The 24,638-nt window shown below is 39.8% G+C and overlaps 1 protein-coding gene and 1 long non-coding RNA gene across 5 annotated transcripts in view; both read left to right on the forward strand.

The window, feature by feature from the left end:
- Positions 1-24,638, forward strand: part of LOC309527648 — a 384,549-nt gene that overhangs the window by 84,030 nt on the left and 275,881 nt on the right. The window lies entirely within an intron of this gene.
- The window catches only part of ELP4 (elongator acetyltransferase complex subunit 4), a 161,359-nt gene that overhangs the window by 58,138 nt on the left and 78,583 nt on the right, over positions 1-24,638 (forward strand). For all 4 annotated transcript variants that reach the window (XM_082209493.1, XM_082209494.1, XM_082209495.1 and 1 more), the window contains exons 7-9: positions 2,166-2,354; positions 19,627-19,735; positions 23,077-23,183. In XM_082209493.1, coding sequence (XP_082065619.1) covers positions 2,166-2,354; positions 19,627-19,735; positions 23,077-23,183 — 405 coding nt within the window. The remainder of the gene's footprint in view (positions 1-2,165; positions 2,355-19,626; positions 19,736-23,076; positions 23,184-24,638) is intronic.

Here is a 24,638-nt window from a genome sequence, read left to right on the forward strand (position 1 = left end):
ACCAAAGTGACATAAAAACCCTGGGAGCAGACAGCAAATAACCTGCTACTGGGAAAGAGTTTAATAATAAAAAATGTGTAGACACTGGGTGAGGGATAAAAATAGTACTAAGGTATGTCCCCAATGCTTTTTTAATAACCCAGAACTCACAACTGGATAAAGCCATTTTTAAGACATGAAGAATTGTTTTCTTCTTTTATAAAAAAAACAACACCACAGCAAGAGGAGCCAAACACTTCGTTTCTAGTAACTATTCTGTTTCATGATTTAAAATATTTAAATCCCACCTTTTTAAAGTTGTGCTCAAGAGTGCTAACAACAGTAAATGAAAATTATATTAAGAATTGTAACAGTAGAACACTAAAAGCAGCAGAAAAACATTAAAACATCAGAAGTGGTGTTTGTGTGTATAAAAAAGACAGACAAATATTAAAGATTCCATGCGAAGGTGGCCCCTCATGGCCCAAAAGCTTTCCTGAAAAGGAAGCTTTTTAACCACCAAGTTGAAGGCCATTGAAGAGAGGGCAAGACAGGGCTCTGAAGAGGGGGATCTCAAGAGCCTGGTTGCAACCATTGAAAAGGATCTCTTTCTGGATTCAACTAAGCATACGTCTAGGATGCTGGGTTGCTGCAGGCTCTTAATCTGCCCCTCTTAATCTGTTCGAGGAGCTCTTCGAACATTCATCTTTAGTGGATGACCTCATTTTCAGTATTATGAGAAGAGAAGATTCTCTCTATCCACTTCCTTCACACCATGCTTAATTTTATACGCCTATATCAATCACATCCTTACCACACCCCCATTTGCCTTTCTGTATAAACTAAAAAGCCCAAAACCTTTCCTCATAGGGGAGTTGACCCAGCTAAACAATCATATTGGTTGCAGGTAATGAGAGGCTTTATGCACCAGAGTCAGTGCCTTAAATTGGGTTCAGTAGCAAATAGGCAGCCAGTACAAAACGTTAAGGATTGGTGATAAATGATCCACTTTGCAGTGCCAATTAGTAACCAGGCTGCTGCATTCTGCACCAGCTGCAGCTCCCAGATGTTCTTCATGGCAGTCCCATGTAGAGTGCATTGAAGTAGTCTTAATGACAGCTTACCAAAGCATGTGCAGTTTATAGCTAGGCCCTCTCAATCCAGGAAGCACTAGGCTTAGACACTCCTTGCCACTGAAGCTACCTGAACTTGAAGTGACAGTGGCTCTAAGAGCACCTCCCCCCTCCCCCTAAGCAGTGGCACTTCTCTTTCTGAGGGTGTGGCGATTTATCCCAAACAATCTAACTTCTGAAACCCTGAATCATGGAATTGCTCACCCACAGTATTCTGTCTTACTGGGATTCAGACTCAGATTTTTGGCCCTCTTCTATTCTGTGACTCCTTCCAGACACTGCCCCAACACCCTCTCCTGATTCAGATGGTAGAGCTGTGTATTATGCCCATACTGATTACCTTGTGCTCCAGATCCCTGGATGGCAGCTCCATAGAGTTGTTTTTTTTAAAAAAAAAAATCCAGACCAGATGAAATCCTACAGAATCCTGCCACCCAAATGTCAAAGGCTGAGCATAAGTTTCCAATTCTACTTTCCTCTCTGGTCGATAAGAGTGAAACCACCATATTCTAATGCTCTTAACCCATAAAACCATTCCAGGAAGACGTTGCAGTCAGTGCTTTCAAAATCTGCAGAGAGATTAAGGAGGACCAACAACGTAATCCATCAGGGTGACCAAGGTTGTTTCAATGCTTAATCAATGCTGGAAACCAGCTTGAAATGAGTCTACATAACCACATTCATCCAGACAAGCTTGAAGCTGAGCACCACCTCAATCAAGTGATGGTCTCACTCAATACACCTTGCTCATTCTGTTCCCTAGACTGAAAAAACCCTCTCAAAAGAAATGAGAGACTTTAATAATCATATAGACGCTTTCTGAGACATCCTCAGATTTTAGCACAGGGGGAGTTGTGGGACAGCTTAGGGGGAAAGCCTGTGAGTGGCAGTGCATTTTGCTCTTGGATTTCCCTATAAACCCACCTATTCCTTTCTCTCATTTCCACCTCATCCCCCTGCTCCCCGATCCCAACAAGGATATTCTAGAGTTTATTTCTTTCCTTTCAATGTTTCAAATGTTGCTGAATATGTTACCTTTTTTATATTTGACAGAAGAAGCAAAGAAACATTTTGAGGATTGGAATTCAGAGCGTTGGTTCAGTACTATGGGGTGATGACATTTGTAGCACTGAAAATCCACAAAATATTCATAGTCTCACAAAATTTATGTATGCTCTCCGTGGTCTCCTTAGAACATCTTTGTCTGCCTGCATTATTACTATTCCAGCTCATCTGATCCAGGTAGGCTTATTCTAAGTGCATCTTAATTGTGGTGGATACATAAAGAAAAGCACCGTCAAGCTATTTTGAATTATTTTTAGAAGACTTCTATGCTGCTTTTTTTTTGACAATCACTTAAATAGATACTTAATGATCAGAATATGCCAAAGTGGTGATATTGAATTGCTAAAGTCCACCTTATATTAGCTGTATTTTTTCAGTAGCAAATATAGTGTTAAATTATTATCATTATTTTATTTAATATAACTCAATTTAATGATGTAATTTAAAGTTGTGCTAGGCCATCATAGTCTTATGAGAAAGTGTGATAAATGGGGAAATGGGGTGTTAAGGCTAGTCATTTTTGAAGGGAAAGTTACACTTAACAAACTATTGCAAGCTCGTTCCCATATGTATGGTCAGAGGTTAGAATAGAAAAGGAGAATGTGCAAGTTAAATTAAATTGAAACAGTACAGCATGATGACATATGTTCAAGGATCCTGAAGATGTTTGCTGGGCGAATCGCACATTGATTAGATATTACTTGGAAGAATTAATAGAGCACTGGAATGGTCACAAAAGATGAAGGGAGAGCAAATATAGTGCCCTCATTTGCATGTAACACTAAGCCAGAACATGACTTTGTGAGAACAGGCAAACATGCTTTTCCACCTCCCCACTAATTCCTGCTATACTGCACTGAACTAAGCAGTGGTTTTGCTTAGCATGTCATTGGAATATGGGCTCATGATACAGTGGTACCTCGGGTTATAGATGCTTCAGGTTACAGACTCCGCTAACCCAGAAATAGTACCTTGGGTTAAGAACTTTTCCTCAGGATGAGAACAGGAATCGTGTGGCGGCAGCAGAAGGCCCCACTAGCTAAAGTGGTGCTTCAGGTTAAGAACAGTTTCAGGTTAAGAACGGACCCCCGGAACAAATTAAGTTCTTAACCCGAGATACCATTGTATGGCTGTTCTCCAGACAAACCACAAGCTGTAAACCATAGGACAAGCCTTGGTTCAGCTTATGATGTTTCTAGAGAGCTAAACCACAAGCCCATGTTCATATGACACACTAAGCCAAACCACTGCTTAGCTCAGTACAGCAGTAAAACAATTGAGAAGGAGCAAAGAGTGCTTGCATGTAAGCTTGTCCATACTAAACCATGATTTAGCATAGCATTATGTGTGAAGCACAATAGACAAGGAATTTCAAATTTTATGCTTGATTTCTGAATTAGGGAACTATTGGAGCAAATACTAAGTGTATATTAGCACTTTTAATTTCTGAAATAGTGACAAGCAGCCTATATGGTTTCATAAAGAAAAATATTTCAAGGCCAGTCTAATACTTTATTTGATAAAATTAGTTACATAGAGATAAGGTGAACAACCGTGGATATTTTAGGTTTAAAGTTAAATAGGGCTTTGACCTAGTTGCATTTAAACTTCGCAGGGCATTACAGATGGAGAGAAGGTATTTAATCCTGAGGTACCCATTCACATAGCATGTTTCTGACTGTTTCCCAACTGATCTTGCTAGTGGATTTTGAATAGCCCTAGACAGAATATTTTTATTTATTTTTGAAATGTATATCACACCAGTATGACTTCAGAGCCCTTGAGCACTTTTTGTATTGCATTGCCCCGAAATTAAAACAATTGGTTCTGTTGCAAATTTGGTCTCTTTGTAATGGATAGTTAAGAGATATGTAGCATACATTGTAACAGCCATTCTACCTAAAACAAATACATTTTGGGTTGGCTAAGGATGAATATTCAAGTTTTGTACTTATAGGACTTGATTCAGTTGAGAACGGGAGCAGCGTGTGTACATAGGAATCCCATAAGGAACTAATTCAGCCTTGTTTTCCTTCTCCCCTGCTAATATGAGCACATAAAAGTGGTCTGGAAGGCAGCACTGCAAGGAATTGGGAGGTCCATGCATGACTCCTCCATTCCTGTTGAATCCCTATTTCTGCATCATTCAAGTTACTCCTGAAGTGAGCATAAGTCATTCACATGTTGTAAGGGGCAAGATGGAGAGATTGGATGTGCACAGAAAACTCCCTTCCCTGCAGTGGCCCCTTGGCTCTGCTTGTGGTGCACCTGAGTCCTTGAGCTGGCAGAAGATGGGAAAAACAAGGCTCTATAGACTATGTTCCCACATTCAATTAGTTGAAGCCCACGGTTTTCAGTTGCAACTATTAATATTGGTACAGTATTCACTTCAGGTTACATACGCTTCAGGTTACAGACTCCACTAACCCAGAAATAATACCTCGGGTTAAGAACTTTGCTTCAGGATGAGAACAGAAATCGTGCTCTGGCGGCAGCAGGAGGCCCCATTAGCTAAAGTGGTGCTTCAGGTTAAGAACAGTTTCAGGTTAAGTACGGACCTCCGTAACGAATTAAGTACTTAACCCGAGGTACCACTGTATTAACAAATATGAAAGACTACACACATTCATAATCTAAGTAATAGAACTTTAATATTGGTATGGACAAATAGTAAAGACTTCATGCATTATTAAGTAAAATAACTTTATAATAGCAAAGAATGCTGCATTTCCAATTGCTAGCAGCTGATTTATTCTCCTACTTAAATATTTGGTTTCCCCTCCAAACACACACACTTTCCCCAGCATTTTGCAGATTTAATATTAAAACCCTGTGTGTCACCTTTGACTAGGCTTAGTGAAGAAATGTGTTGTATTAATTTTTATGTATTTGCCACAGTAGTAACATTAAATGTAGCTAGCAATGGTTAAACTTCAAGCATCCTCTTTCCATTAAGCAGTAGCTTAACAGAATGCTTAAACTGTAGAGCAAACTGTCATCAGGAGGAGCAAAGCGGCTGAGGTTTTCCTATATCCCACATTACTCAGTTCCCAGAGCCCTGCTGTGTAGTTGTTCCAGTCTCCAAGAAGCCTGTTAAAGAGCCCCCAAGAGCATGTGTCCAGCCCTCCATGTTAATAGTTAATTGGTGAGGATGGCAAGATGAGAGGACAGCCGAACATGTGGTCTCTCAGTCTCAAGCACTAGACAGACTTTTTAGTTCTAATAACAGCAGCTGCTCACATTCTCACTACTGAGCTTCTCACAACTCTGTTGCTGGGATTTGTGAGTGGATTAAAAAAACGTAAGGGAAAGATCTTTGTCTAAAAGACAAAAGTTTTCCTTGTTTCACCTTTGCATAAAAGAGATTCATGTGCAGTTCTATATGTCTATTTATTCAATATTTCCAGTAGAATTAGCTTATTTATTTAATGTATTTATATCTTGGTTTTCAAGAGCACCCCTTACAAGGCAGCTTACAAAGAAAAATTTAAAACAATAAAACGTCTCCTTTTTTTAAAGCATGTTTAAGAGAAAAACCACTCAAGGTGTATATAATGCACACAATTGTTTAGCAAATGTAACACAAATGTAGTTATTATTTAATAAATTAACACAATAACTTTTCTCCTATAGCCTTTAGATTAAATAACCATTTATGTTCTGTGTAGTTTCCATGGGAGTTTATTGCATTGGGCAGGAACTGTCAGAAAAATTGGGTTGTTAAAGACTGGGGAAACGACAAAATTGGTTTCCTAAATTGCTTTATTGCGAGCTGAATCAAAACTTACCACCATAGAGGCCAATAATACAATATATTCTCCAGGAATGTGAATTGGAAGATAACCCTTTATAGTGCTTCTATTTGCTGTGATCACTGAACAGTCTAAAAGGTCTAGTCAGAGTGATAGACATCTGTAAGGTCCCTGAGCATTTTGTTGCTATTTGTGTTTGAATATCTTTATCATCTGTGTCTTGCAGTAGAATAACATCAAACTCTACAAAGGGAAGATGTATAGGCTTGGATCTAAAGATTGGATGAATGGAACTCACTTATGCCACAGCCCTCAAAAGCCTCTCCTGAGGGTTGAGAAAGCTCTTGAGAAAGACCTGGGATGTGGCCCTGGGTTCTGCAGTGGAAGGAGTAATTGGAGAAAAACAGGCAGAGTTCTGCCTGTGCAAGCTGTCTCTCTCCAAATATCTCCAATTTCCCTTCCCTATTGTCATATTCCAACTCTCTCAAAAGTAGCTTTTTAAGGAGCACAGGCTGTTGCAAGTTGGGGGCAGGAAAGCCCCATGGTGCGTGAGCAGTTACAATTTGCTTTTCTGCAGGGTAGTAAATAGTGATTGGAACTATATCTGCTTGGGGGAGAAACTATACTATTTAGTCCTGCAACAAACAGTACAAATTGCTAATTTGTTTAGTTTTGTTGTAGGATCCAACTAGTTAAAGTGAACCTGTTTCATAAGCGGATAGAATTATTACTCAGCATATACCAAGGGAAACTGATAAACGAAAAGTCAGTAGGAATAAGCCTTGTTATATTCCTCAAGGATTCAGTGAGGTACTGTTTAGTGTGGTGTTTTCATTATTTCATATGATATGTTTAAAAATGTAGATGGTGAATTATTTATATCTTGCTTCTTTGAATTCACTGAAGTGAGTACATGTTACATTATGTTTCTCAGTAGAAAGAAAACCAGAAACAAACCTCTTCACATCTATAGACTTTTGTGTTCATGCTGGGTATTATTGCCTCTAAAGTCTCTTTCAAATCAATTAGAATATTTTAGAACTTATGTTTTGATTATCAAATAGAGCAGGCTATGTGCTTATATATTTTTCTGTGCTGTTTTATCCTTTAAGCATTTTTATTCTTGGAGGTAAAGAATACCATATAGAACTAATATTTTTTATTCTCTCTATTTTTAAAAATTAAATTTATTTAAGATTTCTCATGATTTCCCATCTTATAGTCTCTGTACTACACCAGGAAAATGTGTTTGGTGCTCTTCTAGAGGAAAAATATAGAAATTAGTTTTCATGGTACTAAGACTAGATTTGTGCTACTTTATTTTCTAAATGTAAACAAAATAGAACATTTTGATGACTGCACATGGAGTTATAGAAGGTCATAGAATTGTGGTATCATGTTTGCCAGGTTGATAGTAATTATGTAGTAAACCATTTTTTGCTTAAAAAAATATATTCTCAATATTTCAACCATGTACAAAAAAGTAACTTGTCCTGGACAAGTCACATACCCTCGACCTAATCATCTTTAGCAGGTGTAACAATGAGCATCTCCTAACCACAGCGCTTTCACAAGCAAGTTTCTCCTCCTTTTCCTTAGTTGCCTGTGAGTATGATTAAGTATTACATCTGTACTGGCACTGTACTTCTTAACATGGTTTTGATATCAGACTTCAAAGCTGATTTCCCATCTTGGTTAAAGGGATCCCTAGTTTTCCTTGCCAACAGTTAACAGTAGTCAGGACCAACCGAGATTCACTCTAGAGAGGAGAGAAGCTAGAGGGCATAAAACGTTTTGCCATCTCCCAGTTTCATAGCTGCAGTTACCATGTTCCTCCCAACTATTACCTCTACGCCAGTCCACAGGAAGAGTTTTATGAAACTAAAACAGTGTTTATCTGAGTTCCTTAGTGGAAGCTGTAATAAATCATTAACTTATTTGTAAAATTTCACACATGTTATTTAAGAAGATAAACTATACTAAGCAACAAAAATAGCATTGGATTTTTGAGCAGAAGGAAGCTTCACACAAGGGAATTCCCTGCCCCAACTCTACTGCAGTCCCTTGTACCACCTACCCTGTAAAAACCTCTCCTCAGGGTGGGGAAATCTTTGACAGTTGCTTGAGATGGGGCATAGAAGCTTCTGGGTGAAAGAAAAATCACCCAAAATTGGGTGGATGGCATGTTCCACAAATTCTGTCACCTATGGAAGATTCCTTGTACTTCATTTTGATCCCCCTCCCCACTGTATTACTATCTGATCTTGGTGATAAGACTGAGGGTGGTGGGGACATTTTGACAGTTCTTAAATACTTTTTAAAATTAACTTTGACATTCAGCAGTAGATTAACAGTGTAATCCTAAACATGTCTACTCAAAAGTATTGAGTATTGAATTCAGTGGGACTTACTTCCAGAATTGCAGTCTAAATTGTCTCAAGAAGATTGCAATCTTCTTTCCTAGGGTCTTTCAAGAAAACATATTTTTGAAGGACAGCCTTAGAGCTATATAGTCTCTTTAAAAAAATGTAGATTGAAGTATATGATTCACTGGGTACACTTCAGTTGTGTGGTTCTGAGATTAGCAACAACAAAACCGAGTTACAGAACAAATGTGTTTGTCTAATCTGAAATAAATTGTAGGGTTCTATAAAATAACTTGGTCTTGTTTAACTGAGAGTCAAGATTTCAGAATGAAAACTGCAGCATTGATTGAGATTGTTAGATGTTCTCACAGTATGGTGAGTACTCATCTGTTTAGGCATATGGAGTATTTTGGCTGCTGAGCTAGATAGTTAATATAATGTCTAGCATCCAAGTATGGACACAACTGTTACAAAGGCAGAAGGCAGGGAACTCATGTATAGAGCTTATTTAGACAGTTCTGAGAAAAGGAAAAAGTCTAGTAAGAATAATTAGGATTTGATTATCTGTATTTGGAAAATGAAAGTTTGGTAATGTTTATATTTCTTGAATGTTTTGTGTTATTTATAAATAAGGTGATGCACTTTTGAAAACCACTGAAGAGTGTTTGCTGCTCAAATGCAGCTTTTTCCAAATAGAACAAATAAACATGATTTTAACATTTAATGTATAGTCAAATTTCTGCAAAATACTTTTATAAAGTACAGACTATTGCCTTATTTTCTTAACACCTACCTGCTTATCTCTGTCTTTTAGGTCTGTTCTATTAATTACATGATAATTATGATATAAAGGAATGTTGCATCTTTAATGATGTTTTTGTGCCCTGTGTAGTTAAGCTTTAATGCTAGGGGGAGGGAGGGAGATTAAATTAGCCTTCTAACCTCTTTCTGTTCCAGACTGATGATGGAAAATAAAAGCTCTTAGCCACAAAATGTAACACTTAGAATTAATATTTAATTACTCCAGCAAATTGTACACTGTGGCTGAAAGCTTCCAAAGAGTTGTTAGTGCCACAATTGACCTACAAGTTTAATAATAACTCACTTCTTGAAGCAAGTGCCAGTTCAGCATAGTGGAGCCACTGTAAGAAAGTCCTGAGAGATTAAAATCAGCAAACCAAATGGCAGACGAGGATTCCTGGGATGGAGCCTTCTGGAAAGCTGGGAGCTGGAGTAGCTTTTCAGCCAGGATTCAGATGAGAACAGTGGGTGAAAAAAACTGATCCCTCCTGTTCTGGGAGTTTCTGGTTGGAGTCCAAAATCCTTCGATTGATGTTTATAAAATGGTCTTACTTCAGCTTATTAACTTACGCTGCAGATCAAATAAGAAATGTTTTTCCACAGTCTTTCTGTTAGAAGCTCTTCAAAATCCATTCTCCCTACTCCTCCCCCATGAGCTGTGCTTGCATGGCATGAGATTTAGAAATGTCTGTATCGCATGTACTTTAAAGTATATGTTGCGTCTCATTCATTATATTTACTTTTAATTTCTGAAACATAAGCAGTACGTTTCATAGTTCACATTTTAAAAAAGGTGCTGTTTAATTGTGCAATTTAAAGCAGGAAAAGCTAGCTGATAAATCCTTCAGCCTTCTCTTTTCTTAAAAAATATTTTCGTAAAATAGGGCATCATGAGTTCAGAAATGTGAAAACACACAGCAACAGACCGAAGAAGGAACACTTTGCATTATTTATTGGCTGCATCATTAATATTTAAAGAAAAACTAGTCATTAGTTAAAAATTAAAGCAGATGAGGGCCTTGCCAGCAGAGGGAGCAGTCATGTCTTCTGTCAGATTCCCATCATTTCCCCACCTATTTCATCTTTTTTCCCAGCCAGTCTCCCATCTGGACCTAGCTTTGGCAGCCTGTTCCTGATGACAGGCTATAATTTTATACTCAATAAGGGATTAGTGTAAACTGATTGTAAAATTCAGTATCTTTAACCTACCATTTGATTACAAACATCAGATGGATGCTCTGCTTGATATTTGCTTGTTGGTGATTGCATATGTAGGCAAGTCGCTGTTTGGTCCTCTATGAATTACTTAATTCCCTCCTTTGAGGAAGCAGCAGAGATATATAGCTATTTCAAATGCAGCACATTTCTTATATTTAAACTGAATCAGAAAGAGGTATTTGGTTTCTAACAAGAATTCAGATTTCCCAAAGTCATTCTGCCTCTAATATGATTTCTGTCTTTGAAATGCATAAAAAATTAAAATTATAACTAGTAAAGCAGTATTTCTATTCTACCTTGACTACAGAAAAAACCTGTTCAAAATATGCTACATTTTTCAGACAACTGACAAAGGTATCCAACCTTCTCTTACTCAAGTGTCTTGTCTGTAGTATAAATTAAATATCAGTGCTAAGGATGTTTTCTTGGAAGAGAGTTCACTTGAAACCAATAGGATTCTCATATCCATCCTTCTTTATTATATACGTAAAAAAAAAAATATGTTGCAAACAATGCTGGAAGCAATAACACTGATTGGATGAACTTTTGTTCATATTGGAATATAAATTTTCATAGCTCAGTAGTAGCAATCTGATTCCATTTTTGGTTAAAGTAGAACCCATTCCTTTTTGTATTGGACTGACTTTTCCCAAAAATCCCCCCATCCCTACTAAACCTAAAGGTTCCCCTTCCTTGGCCTAGTCAAATACTGAGGTGCATGCACAATATTTAAATCATATGACCTACATATAATTTAAGAAGACGGCACACGTGGAATAGAGAAACCAAATTTTTGTCCTACATTTTGCTTACATGGCCTCAGGCAAATGACTTGATTATTATTTTCTGTATCTTTAAGATGACAAAATGGCTTATTCTATCCTGTTACTGTGTTTTGTAACCCTGACTGTGTAGTACGTTGCATTTATTAGTAGTTTTACTCCAAAAGTTAGTGTGCTTGCTGTTTTTCTTAATCTGTTATTGCCTCCATAGATCAAGTTGTACCTGGACCAAATTACAATTCAGAACTATTGCCCTCTTCATCAGATACATGAAGGGTTATTATGTGTTGGGGAGGAGTGTAACCAGTGAAGTGAAAAAGAAATGAAATGCAGACGGTATGAATAGAGATAAATATATTATTAACAGTAACTATTCACAATAAACAGTTACTGTTGATAACACAGATGTCCTGGCATTGGCACATGCGGTGCAATTTTTTTTAAAAAAAAAAACTTTGTCTCAGTTCAGTCTTTATGATTTGCAATTCAGCAGTTTCATGTTGCAGTCTTTCTTTGAAATTCCTTTATTCAAGGATGACCTTTTTAAGATCAGTTACAGAGATGTGTGCCCACTGGTTTTTGGATATTGCTATTTCTGATGCCAGAAGACTGACCTGGTTGTCCTCTGTAGAATGCAGATGGTGGCCTACATCATGTTGGAAGCTAGGGTTGGGTGATACCAGCTTTTCAACATCACGGTGTATCGCCAGCCAAACATTGCGGTTTGGCAATATACTGCAATGTTGAAAAAACAAGCTGCATTGGCCTCTGCCTGGGAGGCCCTTGGGGAAACTGCCCCAGCTCTCACGGCAGGAACTGAGGCTATTTCACCCAGGCACTGGGACAACACAGCTTGTTTGCGCAGCTCAGCTGGGGAGCGGGAGGATTCCTGCTCTCCAGCTGAGACAGCCCCAGTGCTCCTGCCGCTCACACAAGAGCGGGCAGAGCATCAGGGCTCCTTTAACTGCTCAAAGTGGGGAGCTCCAACCACACTCTCCTCAGCTGAGCAGTTTCAGGGAGCCCCCCCCCCCCTCCGGCACATCAGCTCACAGGAGCCAGCACCAGGCTGGGGGCTCATTTAACTGCTGGGCTGTGGTAAGGGCAGCTGCACACTCCTCATCCGAGCAGTTTAAAGACGCAGAGGGAGGAACAAGGTGTATTGGCACCTTGCTGATACAGCTTGTTTCTCCGTCTTCATTGTATGAGGGCGGAGTGCAATGGCAGTTTCACTCAGTGATATATTGCTGGTGAAACTGCCGCTGCTCCTGAGTCCCTCTGCTAGCAGTGCCGCTGGTAGAAGGAACCCTAGCGGCCACGACCAGCAGAGGGACTCAAAAGTGGTGGCATTTTCCCCAGCAATATACAGTACCGCTGAGGGAAGTCCTCGGCGATATATCGCCCAGGCAAAAGCTGATCAAGTGAATGAACACCAGATACTGTGAGTGACATTTGGTTCTGCAGTAGTGTTGCCAGATTAGACATGGGGACGAAACTGAGCATCGGGATGTTATCCCTGTCTTTGTACAGTGGTGCCTCGCAAGACGAAATTAATTCGTTCCGCAAGTCTCTTCGTCTTGCGGTTTTTTCGTCTTGCGATGCACGGTTTCCCATAGGAATGCATTGAAAATCAATTAATGCGTTCCTAGGGAAACCGCCTTCAGACCAGGTCCGGGGACAGTCTGTCCCCGGACCTCTTCTGAAGGCTGGGGGGGGGGACAAGGGCTTTTCTTTCCACCCCCAGCATTTAAAAAAACCCCGGGACAGCGGAGGACTTCTCCGCTGTCCGGGCGATCTTAAAATGCTGGCGGGCGGCATTTTAAAATCGCCCCGGACAGCGGAGGACTTCTCCGCTGTCCGGGGCGATTTAAAAGCCCCTGGGAAGGCAGGCAGGGGGGACAAAGACTTTTGCTCCCCGCCCGCCTTCAGAAGAGGTCCTGGACCTCTTCTGAAGGCGGGCGGGGGGCCAAAGTCTTTGCTCCCCCCCGCCTGCCTTCAAAAGGTGTCCCCGCTGCGGCGGGAGGTGTCCCCTGCCCCCCCGCCCGGCTTCGGAGCACCGGGAGAAGCCATCTCCCCGCAGCCCCTTGCTTCAGAAGAGGTCCGGGGGAAGCGGGGAAGCGAAGCGCTTCGCTTCCCCGCTTCCCCCGACGTCTTTTGCAGCAAGGGGCTGCAGGGAGATCACTATCTCCCCCTAGCCCCTTGCTTCAGAAGAGGTCCGGGGGAAGCGGGAAGCGAAGCGCTTCGCTTCCCCGCTTCCCCCGGACGTCTTTTGCAGCAAGGGGCTGCAGGGAGATTGCTATCTCCCCGCAGCCCCTTGCTTCAAAAGAGAAGACCCGCTGTCCCCGGGGCAAGCTTCGTTTTGCGAAGCAAGCCCATAGGGAAATTCGTCTTGCGAGGGAACTCGAAAACGAAAAAACCTTTCGTTTTGCGAGTTTTTCGTCTCGCGAGGCGTTCGTCTTGCGGGGTACCACTGTATATCTGTTATGTTGCCTGTTGTTGCTGGTAATCTATGATGCAACTGCATTTGGAATACTTTGTACAGTTCTGGTCACCTCACTTCAAAAAGGATATTGTCGAGTTGGAAAAGGTTCATGAAAGAGCAACCAAAATGATTGAAGGGGTGGAGCAACTCCTGTAAGAAAAGGTTGCAGCATTTGGGATTTTTTTTTAGTTTAGAGACAAGTTTGTATTATTCTTTGTGGAACTATGCTTGAATACCTCTCAGAAAATACTGCTGCTCATGTTCTGAATGGGCTCATCTTCCTGGAACATGAGACCCTGCCTTTATTGTTAAAATTGTACTGGCTACCAGTCTGTACCCAGACTCATTTACTGATACTGATTATCTAAGGCCTAAATGGTTTGATACTATGATACATAGAGGACTAAGGAAACCTTGTATTACCTTTGTCTGGGGTATGTCAGTGCTAGAGCAGTGTTTGGGAATTTGTTGCCTTCTAGAAGCTGTTGGACTCCAACTCCCATCAGCCCCAGCCTGTAATAGCCAGTAATCATGGATATTAAGAGTTAGTTCGGCATTATCTGGAGAGGCATACATTCACTATACTCTGCAGTAAAAAAAAAAAAAAAAGCTTCAGTGTGACTACTTCCAGATTGTGGAAATCTGACTCAGGAGAGACTCTGGCTGAGTTTTACTCGCTGGAAAACCCACTACTTTCTCCCCTTTACTGGACCACAAACACAAACTTACTTTGTCTCTCCCCCAACCTCCAACACTCATTCTCTTCTCCCACTGGAGAAGATAGGCAAGGAAGCAACACACATGCTTAGCTTTTAGGAGAAGTCTAGCCAAAGCTGGCTAGAAAAATTTTCTTCTACCAGCTTTCTCCCATTCACAGTTTGCAGAATCCAATACTACATTAGCTGCCTTGTAGCTCTTTCTTCAAGTGAAAGGGCAGATATAAGTACACTAGAACCAATCTCTACAGAGAAATGCTTCTTCGGCATCTATTCAATCTCCTTTGTGGTACCCCCAAAAGATGACGTCTCTTGGAGAGCCATCCTGGACCTAAAATTTCTGAACCAATAGGTAACCTACAGGAAATTCAAAATGGAAATTCTTTGTCTGTCAAACTCAGCAATGTCCTAATCCATCACAGATTCCATCATAGTGAAATCCAGCATCAACAGACAAGGAGGCACCCAATTTTGGGAGCTTCAGGCAGAAGTATGTCTCTTCCTCAGCTGGACAGAACACAACATCCAGTCAGCCGCAGCCAAGCACATCTCCAGTCTCCTGGACATGCAAGGAGACTGGCCAAGACTGCAGGAAAATGGACCAAGCAAAATGGCAACTGCATTCGGCAATTTTCCATCAGCTTCTGTCAAAGTTCAGCCAATGCCATGTTTGCTTCAGACTAGAATCATCAGCTCCCACGGTTCTTTACCAGATTGCCCCACTCTTCCCATGGCCACCAGGTCTTTTCTTCCCTCCACTTCCCATTATTCTGAGGGTCCTCCAGAAGATCAGAGAAGAGCTCCTCATCACACCATTCTGCATTCTGGTCTTGTTGTTATTGGTTCCCTCAAATACTCCACCTGGCAGTCTCCTCTCCGTGGTACTTACCTCACAAATCTCCTGTCTCAGGACCCAGTTCTTTATCTGGAGCCCAACCAGCTCCAGCTGACTGCGTGGAGTTTGAACGATGACTCTTTACCAAGCTGGACTTACCTACAGATTTCTTTGCTACACTCCTACACTCCAGGAGGCCCTCCACCATCCACTAGTACCAATCTGCCTGGGAAACCTTTCAGCTCTGGTGTGCAACCACAATACACTTCTCCAAGAAAGTGGAAGTTTTCCACTATCCTTTCCTTTCTCCAGGATGGCCTTGGCAAAGGCCCTCACTCAAATACCCTCAAATGGCAAGCAGTGGCTCTCTCTTCCATCCTGCTATAACCACCCACTGCCCCCCTCTCATTCCATCCACTCTTGAAATGATTCCTTAGAGAGGCAGCTCTAAAGTGTTCCCTGACCAGCCACAGATTCCCATCCAGGAACCTCCACAAGCCTCCCTTTGAACCACAAGGGGAGGTCTCCTTCAAGGTCTCATTTGTAGTGGCTATCATTTCAGCTCGCAGAATTTCAGAACTCAGAGCTCTGTCTACAGCCAAGCACCTCTGCGCCTTTCAAAGTCAAACGCATCTGATAGCCTGGTTGGGTCTAGTTATTAATAACAATAACAACAACAATAATTAATAATAAAGAATATATAAAAAATTACTAATAAAGAATAATAATAGTTTGTTTGGATTTTAGTAGATATCAGTGTTTAGTATCATTACATGTAGGGTTAGTTTGGATGTAGTAGTACTGGCCTGATTAACAAATCATAGTTTATTAAGCTACAAACAAGTGTCATCCCCTCCTTACATACCAGTTTTGCTATTCCTATCCTGGCTGGTTTAAACCAGTTTCTCATTGCATCTGAACAAATAAACTGTTGTTTAATATCAGCTTCCTAACTAATATAGTTCAAAAACATCTGGTTCTTTATTTGAGGGTATGTATTGTATCATTCTCAGTGTCTCAGTCACTGGAAATGAGAGAAAAGCAAGTTTTATTCTGATCAGTTGATCACAGCATAAGTATAAGCTACTCAAATGCAGATTATTTCATGTACAGTGGTACCTCTGGTTACGAACATAATTCATTCTGGAGGTCCATTCTTAACCTGCAACCGTTCTTAACCTGAGGTACCACTTTAGTTAATGGGGTCTCCCACTGCCACCGGCGCACGACTTCTGTTCTCATCCAGAGGTAAAGTTCTTAACCTGAGGTACTACTTCCAGGCTAGCGGAGTCTGTAACTGAAGTGTCTGTAACCCAAGGTACCACTGTATTTCTTACCAGGATAGAAAGGCCTTGTTCAGTCCTTATTCAGGAAGAATGAGCTCAGTTAGTAAGTATTGAGAACAGGGACTCAGGTGGTTGTTGCAATGGAGAAAGTACCTCGTAAAGAGAGGGGGAGTTGTTTTTAAAAACAGACTGTTAACTTTAGAAAATGAGGCCTCTGTGGTTATCAACTGCATTCTGAAAATACCTTAACCGGGGGAGGGGGGGCCTGCAATAGAGGATTTGACAGCTGGTCTTACAAGAGCAAATGGCTACATATTAAGATTGGAAAAGAGTAGCTTCTGTTAGCACTGCCAAGTTATAGGAAAGCTTTTTTGGAATGTCCTAGGAACAAGGAACTCTCCAAGACTTGAGCTGGATAAATTTATGGAGGGTATCTTAATATTCTATTTTATTCAGTGCAGAATTCAGCGGCCAGATTGCTCACTGAGACAAGAAAAAATTGAGTATATAATGCAAATCCTGGCCTGACTTGCAATGGCTGCCAATTAGTTTCTGAGCCCTTTGACCTATAAAGCATTAAACAGCTCAGGACCGCAGTACCTCAAGAAACGCCTCTCCCCATACAAACCAATGCAGACCTAACTAAGAGAGCATTCCACAAGTGTGGAGCCACCACAGAAAAGGCCCGTTCTCGTGTGATCATCATCTGAGACCCTTCTTTGTGTTCCTCCTTCACAAGAGGTCTGGAGGGTAGCATATGAGAAAGGGCCTTTTCTGTGTTGGCTCCCCACTTGTGGAATGTTCTCTTAGGGAGGCTCGCCTGGCACCTTTGTTGCATATCTTTAGTCACCAGGTAAAAAGATTCCTCTTCTTCCATGCCTTTGGCTAATTAAACAATCTACAGCCTTCTAAGCTGCGGGGAGGACAGTATTTATGTCTGTTACTATGGTATGCATTTCTGTGTTTTCATATTGTAAACCACCCAGTGATCCTCAGATGAAGGGCAATTTTATCTTTAAATATACTTTTGAGGTCATCCTTTGGAGAGATAGGACATCATTATGCCCCTAGAAGCATATTATTATATATATTAGCATTCCCTTTTGGAACATTAATAACAGGAGCCAGAAAACAGATTTTTTAACCACTTGAACCTCCTACCTGTAAACAGAGGGGGAGAGTGAGCCCTCATAGTTGAAATATATCATAAAAACCTATTGGGCATCCCCCCCCCCCAAAGCAGAACATTTCAATCTGCATATTAATCTGAGAATTGTAAGCCAGTAGAGCTTTGAGCTCAAAACCAGCAGCTTCCTCAGGTCTCTGTCCTTGTTAACCTCCTACAGAAACAGTAGCTTGAGGAATCTGCTCTTGGTGGTGAAGCATGAAAGGAGGTCCCTGGATTCAGACACTCCCACATCCCACTGCAGCCCTTCCCTTCCCTAGGAGATTACCTCAGGACCGCAACACCTCAAGGACTTCAATACTTCTCCTCATATGAACCTACCCAGACCCTGCAACCATCATGTGAGCCCCTACTTCATGTGCCTCCTCCATGAGAGGCCTGGAAGATGGCAACATAAGAAGAGGCCTTTTCTAGAGTAGCTTCCCATTTCTGGAATGCTCTTTCCAGGGAGATTCGGCTGGTGCCTTCATTATATACCTTTAGGCACCAAACCAGTGGCGTAGCGTGGGGGGTGCAGGGGGGGCCGGCCGCACCGGGCGCAACATCTGGGGGTTAGGGGGCGCAAATCCATGGGTTAGGGGGCGCAAATTACTTGCCTTGCCCCGGGTGCTGACAACCCACGCTACGCCACTGCACCAAACAAAAACATTCCTCTTCAGCTAGGCCCTTGGCTGATTATGATCGGATACCCTTTTAAATGTGTTGTGGGGGAGGGGGTTATAGGTTTGTTTCTGTTCTTGTTTTTATTATGTATTTTGTATTTTTTTTAATCTTGTATTTTTGTATTGTGAACTGCCCTGAGATCTATGGATGAAGGGTGGTTGAATGAATGAATGAATGAATGAGTGAGTAAATACAACCCTGCTCCCATTTATGCGTTTTCAGTATGTGCATTGCGTAAACCCCAGAAGTGACCCTTTTCTAGAGGCGGAATGGTACGGGGCGGGAAAGGGTGTTTGCAGGTTTTTAAACAACGTTTCAAATATACACAGTTTTACTGATGCACGTAGTGGCTCGGAATGTAACCCCCATGTAAATGGGGGTGGCTGGCCTGTAAATAAATAAATAATAGTTGCATCAAGATCTGCATCCCAGATGTGTCCACCCAGCAGTATCCTTTTGCATGTGTGGATCTGAAGGAATGAAGATATTATTGTTTACAAAATGGGAAATTAATATTCATTAATGACTGTTCAGTAATTTGAATATTTAAATATAAGAGTCCTAAGCTTTTGTGTATCCCAGTTAATCTACCAAAACTTATTCTTTTCTGTACAATATGTGTTCGTGTTCAAGTCTCCCACTGACATTTGCTTGCTAGCTTGCTTATTAATTAAATTTGTATGCCACCCTTTATCTACAGATCTCAAGTTAGTTCACAACATACAAATACAGTATGAAATACCGGGTAAAAACAAGAACAGAGAAAACAATAACCCCCCCACCCCCTCTCACAAAAGAATATCGGATATTAATCAGCCAAGAGGGACATTCTCACCTGGCGCCTAAAGGTGCCTAATGAAGGTGCCAGCCGAACCTCCCTGGGGAAAGCATCTGGGGAGAAATGAATAGAACTTGAAAATGCTTAACTTTAGCCTGGTTCACATGGCACCTTAAGCCAAACCTTGACTCAGCTCAGAATGGTGTAGCTGCAGAAAGGACTGGGGAGAGGAGCAAAACAGCTATGAGTTTCTCTCTGAGAACCCTTTACAATTGTGCCATCTTGCCAAGCCAAGCTTTGTCTTGGTGTGTTGTGCAAACCAGGCCTTTGAGTGGATTGGATTATGTATGTATACATAACGCTTCCTTCAAACTATAATCTAATTTTAATAATAAAAATTACATTAGAAAACATTACAGTGTATTCTCTGGCAGAGGAGAGGTAATGCTTCTCACATTTTCAATAATTTCTAGGTATTGATGACCTATTTTTCCTTCAAATTGTCATTGAGAATATAAAGGGCTGCTCTTTGAACCTTAATTATCTTTTTCATCATAGGTTGTGCATTTTGTTTCCATGTTTTACAGAATAAAGCAATTATGGAACGTGTTACAAACTTGTCAGATACGGTAGTTGGTCTTGAATCATTTATTGGCTCTGAGAGAGAAACCAATCCATTATACAAGGATTACCATGGTAAGTTCCGTCCTTTCCTTAGCAATGCAAAAAGTGTGCCCTAAGTGCTTCTAGGGCACTTAGCAGTTTACCCTGCAATTGGAATATCTGCCATAAAGTAGCATTTGATTTCATTTTTGAATATGCCTCTTAAATGTTTCACCTTGCTAACCAATCTTGATTTAGACATATTTTTTTTACTAAAGTGCATTAAGGCTGCAAAGGAAACATGGCAACTCCTTGCATGTTGTCAAGCTGTATTACCAAGGCATGGCTCAATCAGATGTACATCTCAACAGGCAGGCTTTGGGGAATTCACATGCAGAGGAGGCTTGGCAATTGTCTGACCAGTGAGCTGAAATTGTCATGAAATCAATAGTTTTGATCTGCCAAGTTCTAAATAGAGAACATGAAGAACAGTTATATATTTTGGTGAACAGACGGCTAAATGATACAGCACAAAGGGAGAATTTTATTTCTAAAGATTGCCAATTAATTTTCTTGAATTTAACTACGACAAGTTTTTAAAAATCAGAAGATTAGAAGTGTATGGTACAATTTAAATTATATAGAAAACCAGTTTTGCTGTAGAAACTTCTTGCAGTCAACTTTTCATGCATTTTCATCAAGAATGTCTAACAACATTTTTGTCTGGATTCTTTTGTACAGATTTTTGTGCAAGTTCTTGGAACACGCTTTCAGAGAGTTTAAACGTTATTAAGAGTCTAAACTGAATGACAAACAGTTTTAGCTAATCCAGAACAGAGCTTTGAGTGTGCATAAATTACCATTATTATTATTGTACACTACTGTAGTTCCATGGAAACCTCCAGTCCAAAGACTGAGCTGCTTATTTGAATCCTGCTGTAAATGTTGTAAGAATGTGTAAATGCTCTTCGGCATAAAATGAGAAAACGCAGCTTGGATGGAGTAGTGGCAACTTATTTGCTTCAGCTTGATTAGTGCTGTACTTTTTATGTAACAAACAAATCTCTTGAAATCATTTCCTTAAGTAACAAAGTGAGTATCGGAAATGAAAAAGCTATTGAAAAAAATAGCCTTTTTTTTTTTTTTTTTACTTATATAGGTCATGTGGCATTTGTTCAATCAAATACAGTCCTACAGATTAAATATTGTTACTTTTTAATAGTTGTGAAGCTATGTAAGGGAACACATATATTTTGCAATGTGCTTGTGTTCTTGTTTAAAATGTTGTGTTCTTTCTTAATCAGTAACAAATCGTTTTTTCTATAAATTATTCCACTGCTTAGTTAATTTGTAACTTTTTGAGACTTCTGCAAAACATTCAGGGATTTGTCTTTCTAAAATTCATTTGTCAAGAAGTATATTGCTCAAAAGTGGAAAGGCTTGTACATTAAAAATTATGACTTTTACATTAGTAGCTTTATAATTTAATAGCATTTGTTTTTACAATTTCAAAACATTGATAACTTGTGACCTTGCATCACAGTTTACTGCTTTTAGCATGCACACACTTCCTGAAGGCCATTCTCTGTTTGCTGCATTTATATGCACTTCACTCCTGCACTAGTTTCTAAAGCACTGTGTGTTAATATTAAACTGTGCATAACAATTCCTTTGTTTTGAAACATAAGCATGTTTAATAGAACATTGAACAATGGGTGTGGTTTGATTTCTAGTTATTATTTTCATGTCAACAGCTTTTACTAGATAGATAACTGGTTAAGTACACCAACAACATTCTTAAGCGGCATCCCTCAAAAGACAGAATTGGGGCAGTGATTTACCACTACCATTTGAAGTGTACAGAAACATTAGCCAAGAAACGTGTTTTATATCATTTGGTTAATCATATTTACATTGATCTCACCCCAATTTGAAATGCACTGGTTGTGATCCCAAGAAATAATTAATGCACTAATAAGAGCACTGTGTGTTCAGCCAGCATTTTCTTTCCAAGTTTCCTCTCTGTTAGCTCCCAGTCTAAAGATGCAAGCTGTTTTTAAACTGAATAGTAGCTTGCCTCTTCAAGAGTAGATGTTCTAGCTGCATATATATTGACCCTATTCACACACAAATTGCTACCTTGGAACTGTGGAACCCAGTTTCACTGGAATAATTGTAGTCTACTTCCATGTATTGGCACTAGTCCAGTTAAAGGTGGGCACAGCTGAGTTTCCTTGAAACTGGTAAGACTTAGTCCAAAGTAACTGAATAGCTTCTCTTGGTTTCAATGAGAATTTGTCATTAACTTTAGACAGATTAGGTCTGATGTGTTTAAGATTGTCTGAAGGAATAAGTTTGCATTTGCAGTAAGTTCTACAAAAATAATTCTAGCTTTCAGTAATTTAAGAAAAATACAAATTATAACATTCAGGGGTTTAAAAGATGTTTAATTTTTTTAAAGTTTTGGTCTCTTGTATAATAGTGTATTCAGCAACATGTACTATTTCTTAATTTCCCCTAAAAACAGCTGATTTTACTTCACAGTTGAAAAGAGTGTTCATTTTTAAAACAAGGCCTGCTTGATAAAATTGCCATTTGAATTGCCCAGTATTTTTTATCTTTATTCATTAAATTTAAAACAAATGTAATGTAACTTTTAATTGAGATGTCTTGTAAAATATTTCTCATTTTCTATTGTGGAAAATGACCCTTTGGTTGTTCAGAAACTATATTAAGCTGCACAGAAACCATCCAGCATCCTTGTCAAAAGAAATCAGCTTGAGACCCATCTGACAGTATGCAGAGCTTGCAGTGTGCCCAGTATTGTTACAAAATTCCTGCAAGCTCAATGAACATCTTGCATGCAGAAAATAATTTATGTTGGGTTTATGTCATGATTAAAATTTTCCAGCAGCATATTCTACAACTCTAGTTCCCACAAGACTTTTTAAAAAGTCATCTTCAAGGTGTAAAGCAAAATACTTTTCATTAGAGCTTCACTGGTTATCAGTAACCCATGAGCCTTGCTTTGCTGGCTGCTTACTGGTGCATTTAATAAAATAAAGATCACTCAGTGGTGCCGTGGGCAGCATGCAAGGTGATAGCCATATTTGCTTACTGTAAATACAAGGGAAAATCACACACAAACCGGCTGTAGTTTTGACAAGTATTAAGATCCCTCTTTACATCTGTACCTCTGTACCAAAGTGCAATTAGTTTTCCTCGCACAAGGATTTCTGTTTATCTTATTCTGCTTGATTACTTGAGTATAATCGCACCGTTTGCTTCATTGCTCCTGGTCGCAAGCTCCAGTTTTAAAAGGGGAGGATGAGTGTGTGTAAATATACTGAATTCTGCTGTAAGACATTAATTTACGCATCTGGATATCAGCATTTTCTTAATTCTTTTCCTCTATTACTTTTCCTTTTCACAAGGTTTGATTCACATACGCCAGATTCCTCGGCTTAATAGCTTGAGCTGCGATGTGTCAGACACGAAGGACCTTGCTTTTAGATTGAAAAGGAAGCTATTCATTATTGAGGTAAGGTTTTTTCCTGTATATATACAATTCTGCATGAAAGATGAAATCTTGTCTTAAATGTTTAACCATATTTAATTTGTATCAGCTATTTAGCTGGCTTTTCATGCTTGGGAAGGTTTTAGAAATTATTGTTTTTATTATTAAAATGAAGTCAATTTCTGCGTTACAGAAACTGAAGTATCCGGAAACCATTCATTTTATTTTCAAACGAATGTATAAAAAGTAGGCCACAACCTTCAATAACAAAGCATGACATGCATATTTCTAAAGACGTCAAGAGCTTGTTTAATTATATGGTAATGACTTGCTCTTTACTTGTTTTAGTGAGTGGGACAGTGTTTACATCTTATTACCCCAGTTGAGGGTTTCTAATGTGCAATGCTGCCTAAAATTGAGTGTGCTGTGAAGGATAAGTGTCCTTATCAATATTCAGAAACCACGTCCTTTGCATTACTGGAATCACCTTCAGCTCTTCTGTGTCATTTTAAACACAGTATCATTTACATTAATGTCCTTAAGTAAATTTTCTGCTGAATTTAAACTCCCCCCCCCTGACCTTTTATGCATAGTCCGCAGAGAAGGCAATAACACAAAAAGATTATTTTGTTTTAGGCTTGCTAAAGAGCAAGTGGACACAGAACTATTAAGCAATTAGAGCTGATGTATTTATTAACCAAGTAAATGCCGAGTGAAAAAAGAGATGGCTTTGGGAGTCATCAATACAGTCTCTACAGCTTTTAAACAAAGACATAAAACAGCCAAGCAGGCCTGACAAATCATTTAGTTTAATCTCTTTTCAAATGAAAAGCTGTTAAGCAGGCCACTTGTCTTAACTGCTTGAAACCATAAAAGGAAGAATTGCCACCAATATATTAGCATATTTTTTACTTCATCACCAAATGATGGTCAATGTGGCTTGGCACTGCTTTGGTGTTTGGGATTTCACCCTTAAGTGACCACTTTGGCCCTTATTTGACCCTCTGCCCTCTTTAGCTGGCCACTTGATAAGGTAACTTAAGGGTTCCCTTTCTCTCTCTCTCTCCATCTCTCTCAGTGTCTCTCCACAATTGCAAGTTGCACTAACCTATAAATTGTTGAAAGGAACCTATCAAGTGACAAATTAAAGTGCCCTCCTCCTAATAATGGTCATCAATGTCCTTAATTATCTAGTCCTATTGAAAGTAGTTAATAGTTAATCAAGAAGCCAGTTTTTCAGGCAGGTCATCTCTGCATGAGTACTTGAAGTTTCTCAACTAGAGATGCTCCGTTCAAAAGCCACTTAAAGCCAAATATGCATGATGAAGATTGTTGTGTCATATTTTTTTTTTCCTTTTAAGAGATTGTGATTCCTCTGTGGGTTTTTCACTTCTCAGGAAAGAATACATTTAATGGAACTAAACACTGTACTGTAGTAGTCCATTTTAACATAATTTCACTTCATCAAAAGGCTATTCA

Source organism: Podarcis vaucheri, assembly GCF_965113315.1.
Source record: "Podarcis vaucheri genome assembly, chromosome: 1".
Taxonomy (NCBI): domain Eukaryota; kingdom Metazoa; phylum Chordata; class Lepidosauria; order Squamata; family Lacertidae; genus Podarcis; species Podarcis vaucheri.